At 37.8% G+C, this 15,068-nt stretch overlaps 1 protein-coding gene across 2 annotated transcripts; it reads right to left on the bottom strand.

Annotated features, from left to right (window-relative positions):
- Positions 1–26: 26 nt before the first annotated feature.
- On the bottom strand, positions 27–12,615 carry prkacba (protein kinase, cAMP-dependent, catalytic, beta a). 2 transcript variants are annotated; one of them, XM_042416699.1, is made up of 10 exons: positions 12,266–12,615; positions 8,577–8,638; positions 8,087–8,215; positions 6,897–6,995; positions 6,554–6,636; positions 6,177–6,303; positions 5,891–5,986; positions 5,475–5,597; positions 5,174–5,338; positions 27–3,393 (listed from the first exon to the last, which is right to left on the bottom strand). In XM_042416699.1, the coding sequence occupies exons 1-10, from the start codon at positions 12,309–12,311 to the stop codon at positions 3,268–3,270; spliced, it is 1,056 nt and encodes a 351-aa protein (XP_042272633.1). In that variant the 5' UTR covers positions 12,312–12,615; the 3' UTR covers positions 27–3,267. The 2 variants fall into 2 exon arrangements, with proteins under 2 accessions (XP_042272633.1, XP_042272632.1); XM_042416698.1 differs by lacking the exon at positions 12,266–12,615 and adding an exon at positions 10,370–10,593.
- Positions 12,616–15,068: the final 2,453 nt, after the last annotated feature.

Below are 15,068 nucleotides of genomic sequence, written 5' to 3' on the forward strand. Positions count from 1 at the left end.
TATTTTATGACATTAAATACAAACAATTATGATTTTTAATAAAAAGAATTTATTATAGTGACATATCCTTTGTTACATAAAATCTGCTACAGCAAAGAATATTCCCCTTGCAAACACAAGTAAATATGGGTGAGAAAAACGTGTCAGCCTTCTAAATGATGTGCAAAATATCCCACAAACTAAATACAAACACAGATCTCAGATTATTGATCCCATACTGGCATGTGTGACTAACTACAAATAACTCAAACTGATTTTCTTTAGTCAGGAGTGTGAAGAGGCTCAGGGAAAGTGCCATCATTTACATCACATATGACAAACATTATTACACACATGAGGGGGGATAAATGACACATAACAAGAGCTGTGGATTTCCTACACAGTTTCTGGGAAGATTTACACACAGGCAGTTTGGATTGAAACATGCTGAATTCCCAGGTGTAGTTTTTCAGACTTTGTCCAAATAAAACATATCATGGATCCACAATTACATTCTGTTCAACCCTATTATACCAAACTGGGAAAATAATGTTGGATTCCCTTCGAATAAACTTAATTTCCTAAAGCAATAAAAGGGTAAAGAAAGAAAGAAATTAAAAAGGCTACCATTTTAAATAGGCATGAGAGGCATCAATGTGCATTAACTCTGGTAAATATCTTAATTTCTATAAATGTTTTCTTTTTAATAAGGGCAAATGAAAATAAATGTACAAATAAATAATAATATTCACTGTTTATAACACTTTTGTGAATAAAACATGTCTCCTTATACATACTGAGAACTATCATTTAAAATGTAATTTTATTAGACAAATATAAATAAAAATAGCATAAGAAACTGTTGTGCCTTTTGAAAGGAAATAAGGGCTAAATAAAACATTGCATCATGTGCTCAATCTACGGAAAAAAAAAGTTGAAATTCAGGCATAGCCAATATCCATATACAGTACATCAGTACCTTAAAAAAAGCACTCAGTCTCCAAACCTTTTCACATTTTGGTTGTCAAAGATTGTTGAACTTGATTAAATTGCATTTTTTTTCTCATCTACAAAGACTTGAGCACAAATAATGTCAAATAATGATTAAAAACTTCAGAAGATTCATGAGACTTTAAATTAAAAGACTGTCAACAACGCATTATTGTTTCCAACGAGGAGTGAAATGTAAAACTTTGATTTCCCCACAACCCTGAGTGTCCGACCTGCAGAAATGATCTTAAACTGACCGTCCTGTGGGAGGCAGACAAAGACAAACTTCTCTCAAAGGTTCACAAAAGCAAGAACGATCAGGTGCTTTTCTGACATCTGGAAGTTCAACAGGCAGACACAATAGCCTTGTAGGTGTTGAACGTTTGACAAACAGGTTGTATAAACACCTGTTAGGATACAATGTCAACCGGTCATGCCTGTGAGGAGTCTGCGGAGGCAGGAGCTACATTTCAGCAGCAAGGACAGGCAATGCGTCAGAATTAATGGGAAATGAATGGTGCCCAGTACAGAAAAATCCCTTATAAAAACCTACATTTCTCTCAAGGGGAGAATATATGTATTAAATATGCGTGAACAATAACTTAACAGGAGTGATTTACAATGACAAAAATGTTCTTCAAAAGTCAATCTCTTGACCTGTTTCCCTTTGAAAATGTGTGACAAGACCCCAATGTTTTTGTCTATTGACGTTCTCTAACTGACCTGACTCAGCCTAAGCAATTTTGCGAGGAAGAATGAGCAAATATTGCTCCATCACAGTGTGCACATTGCTTGGAAAATGATGCAAAGAGACTACAAGTTATAGCTGCAGTAAGTAGATGGTTCAACCACGTAGTGACCAATATGAATGAATATTTTAAGGTTATGATATTTCAGTTTGCTGTTATCGTTTCATGGTTAATTGTTTAGTTTTGCTTTCATGGGATTATGCAGAGGAATACGTCACTGAGATAAAAATCTAATGCATCAATGTCCAAGGCTATGAAACAATTTAAAAGGTAACAAAACAAAAATGACAAAAAAAAAAAGAAAGGAAAAGATGGGAACACTTTTAGGGCACTATTACCTTGTTGTGACACTGCTGTACAAACGTAACAAACATGCAAAAGTAAATATGAAAATTAAACAAATATGGCAGTTACACAATGTCTCGAGAGCGCTGCTAAAGCGCAATTAGCATTTAAAAACAAAAATCGAAAAGCCAGACTGGACAAAATATGTCCATGTGACCAACACTGCTTCGCATCCACAATGACAACTGACCTTTCAGCTTTCAGCAATGTCGTGAAAAATGCTATGTCGACGCACTTCATATATTTTTTGGATGTGCCAAAGACCATGACCTACTGTGAGGAGTGACATACTTGTGACAGAGTTGTACCTGAAAAATATATCTCATTCCATTCATTTAATACCACACCTAGTCTGAGGTAAAAGGAAATGTCCTGTGACCGGATATGGATAAAACAATGCTACAATTGATCAACTAATACAGCACTGACAAGTTTTCTGCATCATAATAACACTTGTCACTGTAAATCCAACTGCTCCAGAATTGAATGCCCGAGTGCTGAAACCAAGAAACTACAAGAAGTCATCAGTGTTTCTTTTCCTTCACTTGAATTTTGGTCATGCTTTTTAACAACACAAAGTTTTTGAAAATCTTATGTCTCATATATATTTCTATATGCACAAATACACGGTTCTAGGCCTTAAGGACACCAGAATGATGAACAACGGTTAATGATTAATGAATAATAAACGGAACCCTAAAAACACACTCAGGCATGTAACAGACGATAGATAACTGGCAAAACTCAATGTTAGGAACCAAAAGCTTAAAATCACAATATGTGCAATACCAGCTAATACAATCAATCACTCTTTGTGCCACTTGAGAAAGGGCATAATATTAGTTTTCATGTTGCTTTTCAAACAATTATTTGAATTGAAACCAGGAGCAGGGAGGATTTTCAAAAGTGGCAAACATAGGAAACAAAATTTTAAAAAAAAAAGGAAAAAAAAGGAGGACAGAAGATGAGAACGTGGTCTAGTATTTTTGTGTCGCAGCACAAGGGGTGTCTGCATAATGTGCCTGTGTATAGGTTAGTGCTAACTGCACGCAATATCATGGCAAGAAGGACCTCATTCAGCTGTGTGTAATGAAGGAACTAGGCATTTGTTTTGAACACGTGACAGCCCCAGCTCCACCTTAACCCTCAGGAGAGTGCAAATATCCCAAAACACGTGAGCCCAGATGGGACTCTTGCCCACTCACTAGAACTCAGCAAACTCTTTTGCACACTTTTCTGTTTGTGAGATACGAATGTCCTCCTCTTCATAGTCGTCAAAGTTGCTCGTGTCTCCTGGTCCTCTGCACTTTGGCAAGAAGGGGGCTTCAACCTAAGAGAAAAACAAGTTTGTTTTTTTTCAAACTATCAATGTATGTAAATCAAGGCCTGATATTATTTATATGTAATTCATGATTTTCTGTTAAGGTTCTACACGCTGTATTCATTTCCCTCATCATTTAGTAAGAGGATACAGACGGGTTACACTCCTTTCAGGTCATTAAGAACAGCTTCAACGTGCCAGGCACATCCTTCTTTTTTTAATTTACAGCTTTGGGCAGCTCTCAAGGCGCACGGTGTACCACGGCAGCACCTGTTGTCCGTACATCCACTTCATGAGCTGATCGTTACAAAAAGAGGATCTAGAGGTACGGTGTCCGCCTTCTACCAGTATTTTATTGAGGCCTCCTACAAAACGCTCCCTTTAGACAGAATATAGAGAGGGGATGTCCTAGGATGGGAGCATGACTTTGATTGGAGTGCGGTACGGGCTAATATTAACCTGGTCTCTCGGAATCCCGACCATCTGCAGATTCATTATAATTTTGTGCACAGGAGTTTTATCTCACGAGAGTTATGGATGTTTCCTTGTGCTCATTAAAAACTCCTGGCACATTTCTCCATATGACACAAGAATGCCCGCCTGTTGCCCAATTCTGGCAGGGTGTTGCCTCCAAACTGACGGCACTTATTTCAGAAACAGTGCCTGCGACCATACCAGTTTTAATTCTGAATGCCATTTCTTCATTTTGGGGCCCTTAATATCAGAAGCGTCTAGTGCTTTCATGTATAACAGCCACTAAGAAAATGATTGCAGTACGCTGGAAGCCCCTGACACATTTTGACCGTCAGACAATGGGTTCTAACTTTTCTTGACATTATTTACATGGAATTGTGGACAGCTTGTATAAATGGGGCTCATTGTTACTCCAACTGAGATGTTACGGTATGTTCAATGGCAATAAATCATTTGTGTTTATACTCTTGTTAAGAAAAATAAAGAAGATTTGTTAAAAAGTCATAAATAAAGAGCACTCAGGTGCTCTAATTGATTGGTCGATTGGTATGAACTGATATTCTTTACAAATGTCTTTTGTGTCAAACTTTTTTCAGTGGAGGCCATGACTCTCAGGGGTAAAATAAGTGCAAAAGAATAACCTAATGTCTTCTTGATTATTTTGGGGAATTTTATTTACAACTAATGGACTGACAAAAGTGATGTGTTTTGGCGAGAGCAATGTTAAAAGATTTTTTTTTTCTAAATGGAAACAAGCTTTTAGAGGAGGATGAGCACAAAAACAACCAAACACATGTCCAGATGTAAAAAGCACGGGGCCGCATTACTTCCAGAGGGCCGGATGATTTAGTGGTATTAGTGGTAAATTATGTCGTCTCCTGATTGGCAGTTTTACCAAGTTTGTGATACAGATTTTAAAAAATTTCAAGCTTCTCAGAGAAACATGCAGTGGAAAGACACCTGTACATAATTTTTAAGTTAAAAATACAGTTGCTAATTGCAAAAAATGTAACAAGATGTAATGAATCACTTTTGAAATGAGTAATAGTACAAAGAAATATTAGTTTTTTGAAGTAGTGAGACTAACTTTGAAAATAAAATGGGTAACACTTGAACATGAGGCACAATAGTGGCTCTTAGGGATCTCTTTAACATGAGAACTTTCTATAAAAAGAACAGGAACCAAACGATGGAGAGTAACAGATACGTCCTAACATGGTTCTGGATTCAGAAACATGTTTTGGCACAATAAATACTCATCACCTGGTGGACTGATATACTGGTTCTTCCTTAAGACAAAAGAATCAAAACCAACCTTTCTCTCGTAGATGGCGATCCAGTCTGTTGTGGAGAACCACTTGTGATTTTTTATGTCATTCACACCATTCTTCAGGTTCCCGAATCTCTTTGTCAGGTCCACCTGGAGCAGGTTTCTCAGCAGATCCTTCAGGTCAGAGCTAAAGTGAGAGGGGAATCGTACCTGCAGGAGCGAAAAAGAAGAATGGAACTATAAGATAAATAAGCATGAGCAGCATTTGGATAAACAATATCACAGTACTTGTGGTTGAAATTCAAGTAGTTTTAAACTCTAAGACTTTGTGGTGATCTCAGTGTACCTTGCCAGACACAATCTTTTCATAGATCTGGATGGGCTGATCAGCAAAAAAGGGAGGGTAACCAGCAGCCATCTCATAGATAAGGACTCCAAGTGCCCACCAGTCCACAGCTTTGTTGTAGCCCTGAGAGAAACAGGAAAATTCAATGAATTTACAATGGCTGTACTTGGTTGGCTGTAAACCAAGAGTTTTGATGGAAATCTACTTTGAATGACATTGTGTTTTGAAATGATGTTTCATTTCAAATCCAGTGTGCTGGAGTACAGAGCAAAAATAACACAAATAATAAAATAAATAATAAAAAATAACCACCAACCAGGTACATGCTATTGTCCTAACACTTTTGCCCATAAACACGTTACTATACTGTGCTGTAGTAACATCTGTAAGGGCTCTGTTGGATATGTAGGGCTCACCTTGCTGAGGATGATTTCTGGAGCCAGGTACTCAGGAGTTCCACACAATGTCCAGGTCCTGCCTTTTACTCTTTTGGCAAAGCCAAAGTCTGTGACCTGATGAAAAAACAGCAACATTATAAAACCATGGCTATTTTTCAGTGTTACTTGTCTTTATACTCATATGCAGGGGCTGCACACATTAATTCTCAGCTGTTTTCTAATAGCAACTGATAAGTGAGGGAAAAATGTTTCTGATTCCTCTCTTGCCTACCGACGGGGCACAACAAATAGTTTAGTTGTGTACCTGGATATAGCCATGTTGATCTATGAGCAGATTTTCAGGCTTCAGGTCTCTGTAGATGAGGTCTAAGGAATGGAGGTACTCGAAGGTGAGTACTATCTGAGCTGCATAAAATCGTGCATGGTGTTCACTGAAAGAGGGGAGGATGGACAGTCAGGCATTGGTGCAATATATGAACAAGTCTCTTGTGAATGAAGGACTGAACTGAATCATTTATAGTAGAGCCAACTCAAAATTATGTCTGTCTCAAGCCATTTCATCCACAAAATTGCCAGACCAGCTGAACCTCTGTCCAACTCTGAGTGGTTGAAAGAACACTGCAAAAAAAAATAAAAAATTAAATACTTAAAATAACATTTTAAATTATATCTACGCCATACCTGAACCTTCCAATGCGTCTGAGGTGTGAGAACATCTCTCCACCGGGCACATATTCCATCACCATGTAGAGGTTTGAGTTGTCCTGTTAATCAAAGCAAGAAACTCATAAACAGGGCCACAACAACTGATCACATGGTGGAAAATCACCAATCGGCTAAATAATGGTATAATATGGCTATTCTGTTGTGTCTATGTTTTATTGTTTACATTTAGTTGGCTGATTTGTTGTAGGTAAAATGTATCAACTATGACACATGGACTAAACGGTCAGCCAATCTCTGGTAATATGGTAACAACTTGTAACCGGCTAGTTGCTTGGAAGAGTTGGGTGCCTGCACATACCTTGAAAGCGTACTCCAATCTGACGAGGAAGGGGAAGGAGACGGCCTGTAATATTCTCTTTTCATTTAGTGTGTGTTCTATCTGCTTCAACTTCACCACCTGAAAAATCAAAACAAGCTATAACTGGCTCTGTTTTTATTTCTGCCAAAATTTCTGTTACAAGGTTAAGTAATAGAAAGTGCAAGTGATTTGAAAATTCTGCCAGTCTGGTGCATTTTATGAGTTTATGGTAAGCATTGAGATACAAAAGAGGCAGCTGCTGAACAGCATTGCATCCATAAACTACACTGTCAGAGAGTCAAAGTCAGATGACTATCAATAAAAACAACACATTACAGACATCATGGAAAAGTTCATCCTTATTTGGTAACGCTTTGCTTTAAAAAAAAAAGAAAAAAAAAAAAGAAAAAGGCTTGTGTTTGAATGCTTACTTTCAAGTGTGAAATGTCAGACATTCAAACTAGCATGTCACCACAACCAACTTTCAGACATGTATTCAATCAACTGCAATACCACGCAATAATAAAACACCTGGCCACGATGTTTACTCTGATTCATTTGCATACTGTAGTGAAATATCTACAGTAGATGGGAACCCATTGCTACCTGGAAAGCAGTAAAAACACAAACCTGAAGACTATGGCATACAGTGGTTAGCAGCAATGTGACGTATACAGTACATGATTTGTAGTAAATGGATTAAAATCTGCAAAAAACACTATAATCCTTTAGGACCTCTGGGATGGAACAATAAGAGCTCAGCATACAAACTGAGAAGCCATACAGTGAGAGCCAATGAGAAACCATAAAAAGGAAAGTCTTTAAGCAGTGAAGCCGAAACAGAAAGTCAGACATGTTTCCTTTACTTAAACCAACTGTGTGAAATTCAAGGGGAAAGAATACTGACAGACGAGCAACGCGCTGCGGACCCGCTAATCTCCTCCTACGTCTTTCACATCAGTATTTAAAGGATCGAAATATGAAGCGCCTCTGAGGTTTTTAATGATAACATAAAGGCAGCACACGAAACACAAAAGGAAGTGTAGCATTTCCTTTTGTGAGATTCACAAGATTTATGTTTTTACAGCATTTGCCAAGCTTACAGAAGTTTGCTTATGACAGACTACCCTCATTAACAACACTAGTTCTTGAGAAAGGGTGAAATGTTTTCTTTAAAACCATACACCTACTTTTTGTTTGTCCAAGATCTTCATGGCGTAGAACTGGTTTGTTCCTTTATGTTTGACAAGCATAACTCGCCCGAATGAGCCAGTACCCAGAGTCTTGAACCTATCAAAGTCGTCCAGGCCCGTTGTGCTCTGAGGAAAAACATTGTCAGTAGAAGTGAGAAAGCAAACTGATGATTTCAATGCTCCAATTCTATTTGCAAGTTTGGTATACTTTTAGCTCTTGTAGATACTACTAATTAAACGTTATGTTTTCATTGACACATGTAGCTGGATGGAGATGTTATAGAGTAAATGCCTCTTATGGACACAGTTAAATTACGCAATCAGCTTGCATTCAAATCAACAAGATCTATGCTATTTTGAACTAAAGGAAGTGGCTAGATGCTATCTTCCAAAACGTCTAATCATTTGTCCCCAGAGTATCAAGGGGAATTAAAAGTCTTAATTCTTAAAGGAAAGTACTTATGGAGAAATATCATGATCATGTTACCTGTGGTGGACACTCCCATTTTCTTAAAAAATCTTCTTTGGCTTTAGCTAAGAACTCTTTCACTATAAAAAGAGAGGAAATTGTAAAACAACAATTAGCATTTCGGCAGTCAAACAATGTCATGACACGTTGAGGGGGGAAATAACAAACCAGGGCAGTTTAACGTATTCAGGAAAAATAAACAAAGGCAGTTCACATGTTCAGGAAAAATGCATCTTATAAGGTCAGGCAAATGTCAAGTACTGGGGAGAAAGGACTATACTTGACAAAATTCAGCAAAAGATACCTCCTGAACAAAACCACACATCTAAGCGGGAAATTTTAATGAATAAAGTGATGCAAAGAGCTCTTGTGGGCTTTACAGAACTGGCCAATTTAAAAAAAGCTATTCTGCATCCCTTTCAGGAGTAGGTGGGAGTAAAGGGGGAGGCAATAATAATAATAATAATAATAATAATAATAATGATAATAATAATAATCATAATAATAATAATAGGCAGAAAAGGAGAAAAGACAAAATGCAGAACACAACTGAGACTACAGTGCAGGCATTAGAAAGACAGTGCATTGTGAAAGTCACAGCAGACATGAGATGTCCAAAGTCACAGAGTCATGGCAAGTGTCTAGTGTCTATTGGTGGAGCACTTTGGTAGGCAGCTACTGATTTAAATACATACCTAACATTGAAATACTGTTTTATATGTGGAAGCTGCATAGCCCAATTAATCTAAATCTCTGTAATAAGATACAATACAATACAAGCCTGGTAGGCTGAAGAATAAACTCAAGTAAGCCTAACATCCTCTCTGTGACTTAGGATGTCTCATAGAAAAATGAGCATACCAAAAGTCTCTACAGTTCACCAAGGGTTTGCAGGAACATTCACCCACATGGATGGAAATGATGGAGAAGAGAAAGAGAGGAAGAAACATTTATGAAGTGTATAAAACAAGAACATTAGAGATTCAAGTGGATTCAATGCAACACACAACAAAATGACACTGAAGAAGACAACATAAGGCATTCCTACCACCTGACAGAAATTATGCTACATTAAAACAACAAGATCATTTGGGTTAAAAAAAAGACTGTTTTTATTCCAATGTCTCAGAAAAATATAGCTATAATCAATACTCAGGGGAATCATTTATATAATGTTGTAACAGCATCTTAATTTTTAGTTAGTTCTTAACAACAGGATATTTCTGTTCAGTAGGGTTCAATTCTGTTCAATATTTAGGTCAAACTCCTCAAAGGTATTGGAGAATACTCTGGAAAATATTGAAAAAATACAAACATTTGTCACAAAGAAGGAAAAAACAACAGACTGAAAAGACATTGTACAAAGCACACATAAAAAAACACTTTTCATAATTTGCAGAACACCGTGCACGAAAAAAATGACAGGACAGAGATATTAAAGATGAAGAAAGCAACTGAAGCGCTGCAAATGGCCTGTACTACAAAGTGTCACACCTAAGCTGCTTTTACTGATGTCAGATCCAAAAAGGAGGTAAGGAGAAACTCTAAATAATAAAAGGATATGAAACCAGACTGCTGCTTGTTGTTCAACAAATGAGAGCTGACTGAACAACCACATCCATGCCTAATCAAACATAAAGGCTTCTCAAACTTACTAAAATCATAATAGAGTAATGTGCCACTTATTATAAACTTCATGTTAATCAATCTTCCTGCAAACAAGCGCAACAAACACAGACTAAAACTCCTCCAGCTCAGCGCTACAGATAGTGGTGGACTCATTTTCTGTGTAAAAGTAACACTGCACTTACTCAACTTATCCCACATGATGGTGAACTCAGAGATATGAGGCACCTCACTCTCTTGTCCTTTGTGCTCTTGGTTAGTCTTACGACATATGTGAAAAAGACGGCTGGCGAAAGATTGATCCTTTCCCTGGGCCATTTTTTAGATGAATTTCCTGATGTCTGAGAAAAAAAAGGGCTCGCAAGCAAAGTAACCGTTTTCACACTGGAGACCAACGAGTGATACCAGCTTCCTGTATGCAGCCGAGTACATTGCAATGCTCGGCTAACCACATAAAGTTAAGCTTCCTGTTTAAGTACACTACTTCAGTTTCAGTGACCAACTGTATGTCGACTTTCTCTGTGCTGTGTCATTTGAAAGCACTTGTACAGTAGGTCCCCTATGCAAATGGTGATGTTTTGACAAAAAGGTATACAAAGTAAGGAAAGCACACTAAAAGGCCAGCCTCTGAATGTTATGTCAAAAACATTGCACAGCTATGGTGCATTCAGAGTGCTGATAAGGAAACTAAGTGTAGGTCTCTAACGCCCACTGACTAACATAGAGGCAAATTATCTCCAGGTTATCATGCTCTCTGGCGGTAAAACTGAACAATGCAGTTCCTCAAACAGCTTTCTCTTATGCCTGAAGTCACCCTTACAATCTGACCCCCATACTGCATTCTGTTGTTTTAAGGGATGCTGGTATTAAAGACATGCAAGGTTTGTTTTGTAGTCACACTCAGTATGGGCCACTAACTGCATAAAAGGCCTCAGATGAAAACAAAAATCTAAATGAGACCTAGAACATGTTAACATGTTTCTAAGCAGCTTGCTGTTTGCATCACGGTGTAATTGTACACAACACTCAGGCCCTCCCTGTAGAAACTACAGGTGGCTTAAGTCACAAGGCCGTGAGACTGTGTGGATGACTGCCAATCAGAAAGCAGGTCAAGATCAGTGCTTTCCAGACAGACCACTAGGCATGGTACAGTTTAGTGGATTAGCTCGGTCATTACTGCCAAATACACACTAAACACGACTGAGTGCCCTCTGGCTACTGTTCTCAAGTGATTGATAGAGCACTTTGTATTGCTCCTCAACAGGTGCAATCTAACTAGGAAGGGAGCTACCTTTCCCTTGATGTTATAGCATCAACACAATAGGGTAATGTCACTGTAAGAAAAGCAGCGATAAAGGCATAACATTTTGATTTACAGTAAACTTGTTGACAGCTGACTTGACACATCAGTGTTAACCATGTTGGATGGAAACTGTTGCGAGCCATTTTGCAGTCCTTGTTTAGAAAACAAAGCGACACTAGAAACCAAAAAAAAAAACACTTGTTGTATTACAGTCATTAGCCTGGTTTAGCCACATCAAGCCTCCAGGTCAACTTGGCTTTTTAGTCGTTATCAGGTACCTGTTGTTAGCTGTGAGCAGGCCTTGCACTGCAGCTATAGTAGAAACCAATGTTTGTGGATGTTATCTGGCCGCAGTCAGCTAATATTAGCTCTTTAGAAATCAAACAAGGTGCCTTGATAACTTTAGTTAACGTTACAATATGAGACAATTGTAAAAAGCTTTATTTAATCGACTCAATAGTCTGTCTTTGAATTCACTGCTGTGGGAAAGAAACCCTGCCATTTTGCTTATATGCCACATACAATAATTAGCTGGCTGCATCCTCTGTGGTGCTCCCGTTAAAGATAAACAGACAGCTATGATAACGAAGAAGCTAATACACCTTGTAAACTGCCCTACCAAAGATGGTTCTTCTCTGTAGCCTATATCCCTGTACTGTCCTGCTAACACTGGACAACCACTGCTAAAGGCTGCTCTTCACTGACTTCAGGATAAGCAACCTCACGCTGTATAATTACTAACATTTGATGGCTAACAAGGTAGCTGAATAGTGCTCACCGCTTTCTTGCTCATTGCCTTTCTTGGCAGTTGCTGCGTTTCCCATCGTAGGAAGACAGGGCGATGCACAGCTGGCTGGCTAGGAGCGATGATGGTGGCGGTTAGCTAACAGGGTCCTCCGTTAGCTAGCGTTAACAAATTTTAACTTGTGCTAGCTGGTTGGCTAACAACAACATCAATGTCTTCTCTCCGTGAACAGAACCTCGACGTGCTCTGCTAACCGCCCTATTGATCTTTATTTACAATGTCCTTTTGTCGTTCAAGTGTGCCTCCGCTGGAATGAAAACATGATCCAGACTTTTCACCTCTGCCTGCTGTCGTTTTATGCTGCGTTCACGTCATATGGGAATACCCACAACTGACTCGATGGGTGAAATGCTGCCTTCATGAGCCGGTCGGAAATCGTAAGCACTTTTTTTTTCTTGAATTCAGCATTTTTCACTTCAAATTTTAGTACTGCTTCAACACGAGTGTACGTTTTGTATTATTGAAATATGCCATAAATATCTGTAATTACATTTTGTACAAAAAAAACTTCATTTTTTTTACTTGGGCTCCATCACTTTGACCAATGACAGGTGATGACTTGGTGGGTTGAATCTATCTCTAAAAAATAATGCTTTGCTATTAAAATTTAGGTACACCCAGTAGGTGATTTGTTAATTTTCAACAGGGGGGATGGCCCACTGAGGACTGCAGGATTATTATATAGGTCTAGCCTAAATTTTGATATATATAATTGCGATTTATAATTTTGATTTAATAGAACTGCTTTTACGCTAAATACATATTTTGTGTAGGCCTATTCTTTTACTGCATATGGACATTAAGCATTTTAATAATGCTTATTTTCCAAAACACACTGTAGTTTTGATGGTATAAACCTCACCTCAAATTATGTAACTGTAGCAGCTGAGCGGTGCTGTCAGTGCAGGTTAATTTCCTCAGTCACATTACCTGCTCCACTCCCAGGTTACACCAAATATCTATAGTAAAGACTATATCTGTAGTTATGTCTCTACTCTATATGACACTACTCTATGGAGTATATAGGCTACAATATAGTACAGAACTGAGTATTTATTGTATATAGTTTAGAGAATATTATAAATCCAAGACGATACTGACAGAAGGGCAGGGCTGAGAGAAAAAGGCACAATTAAAAATCCGTCTACATCCGGCTACTTCAGCACCACAGACGGCGCAATGAATTTATCAATACACAGCACAGTTTGGCTACTGATATTTCAGAGCCATGGTGGGGGCCATAGATTCTAACCTACACAAACCTCAGTTAGATAAAGGAACAATTTGTCAGGCAGACTAGAATAACATATTCACCTAAACAACATCTCTTCCCCTGCACTCTCTCTGCTACTAGGAGATGGAGAGGGGGGGATGGCAGATTAACGGGGGGGATGCATTTTGGTCACTTTGCTAACAAGGGGGATGGTATCCCTGCTCAAATTGCCTACTGGGTACACCTTTGAGTAAACTTTATTATTTAGAGTAAAATATGAAGTGCTGAGAAATGAGACAATTTCATTTTGAAAAAAAGAGAATTTGATTATATTATTAGAAGAAGATGATGTAAAACTCATTATATTGTGATCTGAGTCATTAAGGCCACAGGAATAAAAAGCAAACACTGTTGCTGTAATATGATGTGTCAGGATCCTGAAGGAAAGTTAAATTGTTGCATGCTCTAACTTCTCTCCCCATAGTCAGGTGTTGAAAAATGACACATAAAGTGGGAATATTCCAATTACTTTTACTTTTTTACTTTTTTTTTACTTCAGGGATGCTGTATTGTTAGCAGTGTTATATCTTTAACAAAGGATCAGTGCAGTGTTATATTATTAACAAAGACAGACAGCTGGATGCTAATTGTTGAGAAGTGCACATAATCCTAGATGGTGATACCTTAATGGATGTTTTGAAAAATAGTGAACAAAATAATAAATCATTATATGAGGAAATTAATGGATAAATGAAATAGGTTTGAAAATAAATAAAAAATATTAAAGAAGTAAAAAATAAATAAACAACCAAAAACCTTTGGAACAAGCAGCAATACAACATTAATCTAACGTGGCCTCACGGGGATTGCAGAAAATGGATTTGTCAACAAAGAACCAGTCAAAGGGTGGAAACAAATGTCATGGCAGTATCACAATTAAATTACTACGAAAACCATGGGTCATAATGGCATTTTTAATCATTTTATTATTCATTGTGGTTTTTTTTTTCATCCGAAAAATTTGCATTTGATTCAAGTGGAGAGGTTTGTTTGTACAAATAAATCAAAACCAAGGCTTTGAACTGTTTTTCTTTTTATTCAGGGAGATTATAGCTATGTTATATGTAGCACTTTGAGATTCACTGCGAATGAAAAGTTTATTATTATTATTATTATCATTATTATTATTGTAGCTGAATGAAAACCTGCCAGGAAACTTGCAGGTCTTGTCACTTTGACAAAAATATTAATGTTTAGTAAATGTTTGCAAAAATAGTATTTCGTTGTTACTGTATAGCGATAAACACTGAAGGTATTAAGAAGTGAATGACCTCTGGGCGGGACGCGCCCATAAACGGCAGGGTTGTGTTTTTTTTTAGCACCATGGTCAGCGACACAGTTGCTAGGTAGCTTCAGTGTTTGTATCGGAGAGCATGACGGAAGAAGCTGCATCGAAACCTGTAAAATAAAGGTGAACGAAATATAACTGAAAGCGCTGGGAAGTCTTCTGTTTTTAGTTAAAAGTTGGATAATAATATGTGCTGACTTAACACGTAAGCCCTA

Source organism: Thunnus maccoyii, chromosome 7 (assembly GCF_910596095.1).
Source record: "Thunnus maccoyii chromosome 7, fThuMac1.1, whole genome shotgun sequence".
NCBI classification, from domain to species: domain Eukaryota; kingdom Metazoa; phylum Chordata; class Actinopteri; order Scombriformes; family Scombridae; genus Thunnus; species Thunnus maccoyii.